This window comes from Pediculus humanus, genomic scaffold (genome assembly GCF_000006295.1).
Source record: "Pediculus humanus corporis 1103172107502 genomic scaffold, whole genome shotgun sequence".
NCBI lineage: Eukaryota > Metazoa > Arthropoda > Insecta > Psocodea > Pediculidae > Pediculus > Pediculus humanus.
Genome location: NW_002987118.1, coordinates 9,718 through 12,931, shown reverse-complemented (window position 1 = coordinate 12,931; position 3,214 = coordinate 9,718). Strand labels below are relative to the sequence as shown.

Sequence of the window (3,214 nt, the reverse complement as noted above, 5' to 3'; positions counted from 1 at the left end):
AAAATTTTTTTTTTTTTTATTAAATTGGGTTAAAACAATTTTTAATTAATTAATTTATTTATTTAAACGTTCAAAACAAAAAAACAAAATATAGTGATTTGTTTGTTTGTTTGTTTGTTTTTTGAGTGTTTAATATCATTATTATTAACCGTTATTAATTATTAACCGTTAGAATAAATTTTACAAGTATTTTTAGTGTTCTGTTTTTTTTTTTTTTTTTTATAATTTAAATCGGTTGGGTACTAATATTAAAAAATTTTATTATATTATTATGTTAATAATTTGTATTGCCAGGAGAATTTATTATTATTGCATAATTTATGATTATAATATTTAATTTACCCCTACTACATAATTGAAAAAGAATTGAAAGTATAAAAAAAAAAAAAATGTTAATTTAAAACGTCCCTGAGATTCAACTATTTTCCTAATTATATATTAAATTTTGCACTTAAGCAAACACTTTTTATTAATAGTTAAATAATGTGAAGCAATTTTCTTTTGTTTTTGTTTTTTATTATATTATACATTCAGTTGTTTTTTATTATCAAAAGACAAAAAAAAAAAAAAAACAATTATTATTAAAATAATAAAATTTATTTATTTTTTTAAATAATAATAATAATAATCAATAAAGCAGTAAAAATGTTTCCGGTTATTTCTACACAAAAACAAAGTTTCGGTATAATTAATTTATCTTTGTTAGAAGATAATAATTTTTTAATAAAAACTAATAGTGTCGTTGATAAAAGTGATAAGGAAGATGAAAAATTAAATCAAAAGCATTGGTCTTTGCCATTGGAAAAATATCATTATGATTTTATTGTGAAATGTGTCGGTATTATTATGAAAGAAGCCGTTTTCGACGGTACAAATCGTAATTCAAAAGTTGTCCAATGGCAAGACCCGGAAAAATTAAAAAAATCCTTTGATTTTTCCTTGAATAAATATTCTGAAACGGAAGGAAAATTATTACATTTAATATCGACGATAATTAAGTTTAGCGTTAAAACCGGGCATCCATATTTTGTTAATCAATTGTTTTCGGGGTAAGTTTTAGCTTTTAATAAACTTTATTGGTTCACACCAAGTTGTATGTATTATTTATGTATCAATAAGAGTAATTAAAATTATTTTATAAATTTATGTTCCAATTAATGAAGTTTAATTAAATAATTTAGGGTTGATCCCTACGGATTAATAGGACAATGGCTGACAGATGCTTTAAATCCAAGCGTTTACACTTACGAAGTTTCACCCGTGTTTTCAATTATGGAAGAAGTTGTATTGGAGGAAATGAGAAAATTTATCGGTTTTCCCAATGGTAAAGGTGATGGAACATTTTGTCCCGGTGGTTCCATATCAAATGGATTCGGTATAAGTTGTGCAAGATATCATTTATTTCCACAAGTTAAGGTAAAAGAAAACTGACTGATTTTTGGTAGGTTTTTAATTTTTTTTTTTTTCTCTATCATTATTATTATTTAAAAGTGAAAGAAAAAAAAAATCATTAAAAAAAATTCTTATAGTCTTTTATGTAATGAAATGTAGAAACTTGGAATTTATGGTATCGGGCTACGCTTAGTATTGTTTACATCTAGAGATGCACACTATTCAATTGTTAAACTTGCTACCTTTATGGGATTAGGATCTGATAATGTTATTTCAATAAAGACTGACGAAAGTGGGAAAATGAAACCGGAAGAACTTGAAAAAGCGATATTGAAAGTTTTACAAGAAGGAGGTACACCTTTTATGGTGTCTGCCACATCCGGTTAAGTAATTTTATAATTTTTGTATTAAATTTTTTTTAAAATTTATTGTAAAATCTAACATTTTTTTTTTTGTTTTTTTTTTTAGGAACGACGGTTTTGGGAGCATTTGATCCATTGGATAGCATTGCTGATATATGTGAAAAATACAAATTATGGTTTCATGTTGATGCTGCTTGGGGTGGAGGCTGCCTGATGTCAAGTATTCATAAAAAAAAATTACAAGGAATTCACAGGTAAAATTGTAATTTAATGACAATTGAAATTTTAAACACAAATTTTAATAATAATTAATATTTTTTCAGAACTGATTCAGTGACATGGAATCCTCATAAGTTGTTAGGAGTTCCCCAACAGTGTTCGGCTTTTTTAACAAAACATAAAAATTTATTAAAAAATGTACATTGTGCAAAAGCTACTTACTTATTTCAAAAAGATAAATTTTACGACGTCAAATATGACACCGGTGACAAACACATTCAATGTGGACGAAGAGCAGACGTCCTTAAATTTTGGTTTATGTGGAAAGCAAAAGTGAGTAACGAAAAATCTAATTTTTTTTTACCATTAATTGAATAAAAAAATTATGGTTTTTTTTTTTTTTGTCTTCTTTTTAGGGATCTTCGGGATTCGAAAAACATATAAATAAAATATTTGAAACAGCTCTTTATTTTAAAAAATCCATCGAAAATAAACCTGATTTTCAACTTGTATTATCTGAACCCGAGTGTACAAATATTTGTTTTTGGTACATACCTCCTAGACTTCAAAATTCAAAATATAATAATGATGATTTAAACAAGGTAAAAAAATTTTTATTAATTTATTAATTTTTCTTACGATAATTACATTTTCTTTGAAATTATTACAGGTCGCTCCTCGAATGAAAGAAAAAATGATGAAAGATGGCTCCATGATGATAACTTACCAACCTCTAAGACATCTTCCAAACTTTTTTAGGTTGGTAATAGTGAATTCCGGATTGGACACCCATGACATGGATCGACTTATAACGATTATTCAAAATGCAGGAGCATCAATTTAATTTTAAATCACGTACAAAATTACTTTTTCACTTTTTTATGTCAATATTTTTAAAAAAAAAAAATTAAATGTAATTGCTTTAAATATTTAATTGCAATTTTTATGCACTTTTAACGGATGTGTAACATAAATAAAATTTAAACCAAAAAAAAAAAAAAAACAAATAAAGAAAATGTAAATGTAACCATAGTCCTTCAACTAATATTATTATTAATATTTTTTTTTTTTAATTAAAAATGAAAGTAAGTTATTATCATAGAATATTTTTATATAAAAAAAAAAAAAAAAACAAAAGTGAAAGAAAGTGTCAGAGAGCGTTTTCAATGTAAATGAGGGGAATTTTCGAAAGCAATTATTTACTCCATCACTTTTTCTCCAAGGCAACAACAACATGTTGT

At 24.9% G+C, this 3,214-nt stretch overlaps 1 protein-coding gene across 1 annotated transcript; it reads left to right on the top strand.

The window, feature by feature from the left end:
• Positions 1–645: 645 nt before the first annotated feature.
• Phum_PHUM157900 (Cysteine sulfinic acid decarboxylase, putative) lies at positions 646–2,817 on the top strand (the record flags this gene model as incomplete). Its single annotated transcript, XM_002424836.1, has 7 exons — positions 646–1,049; positions 1,182–1,416; positions 1,552–1,774; positions 1,861–2,008; positions 2,078–2,306; positions 2,390–2,575; positions 2,644–2,817. 7 exons carry the CDS (start codon positions 646–648, stop codon positions 2,815–2,817), a joined length of 1,599 nt encoding a protein of 532 aa, XP_002424881.1.
• Positions 2,818–3,214: the final 397 nt, after the last annotated feature.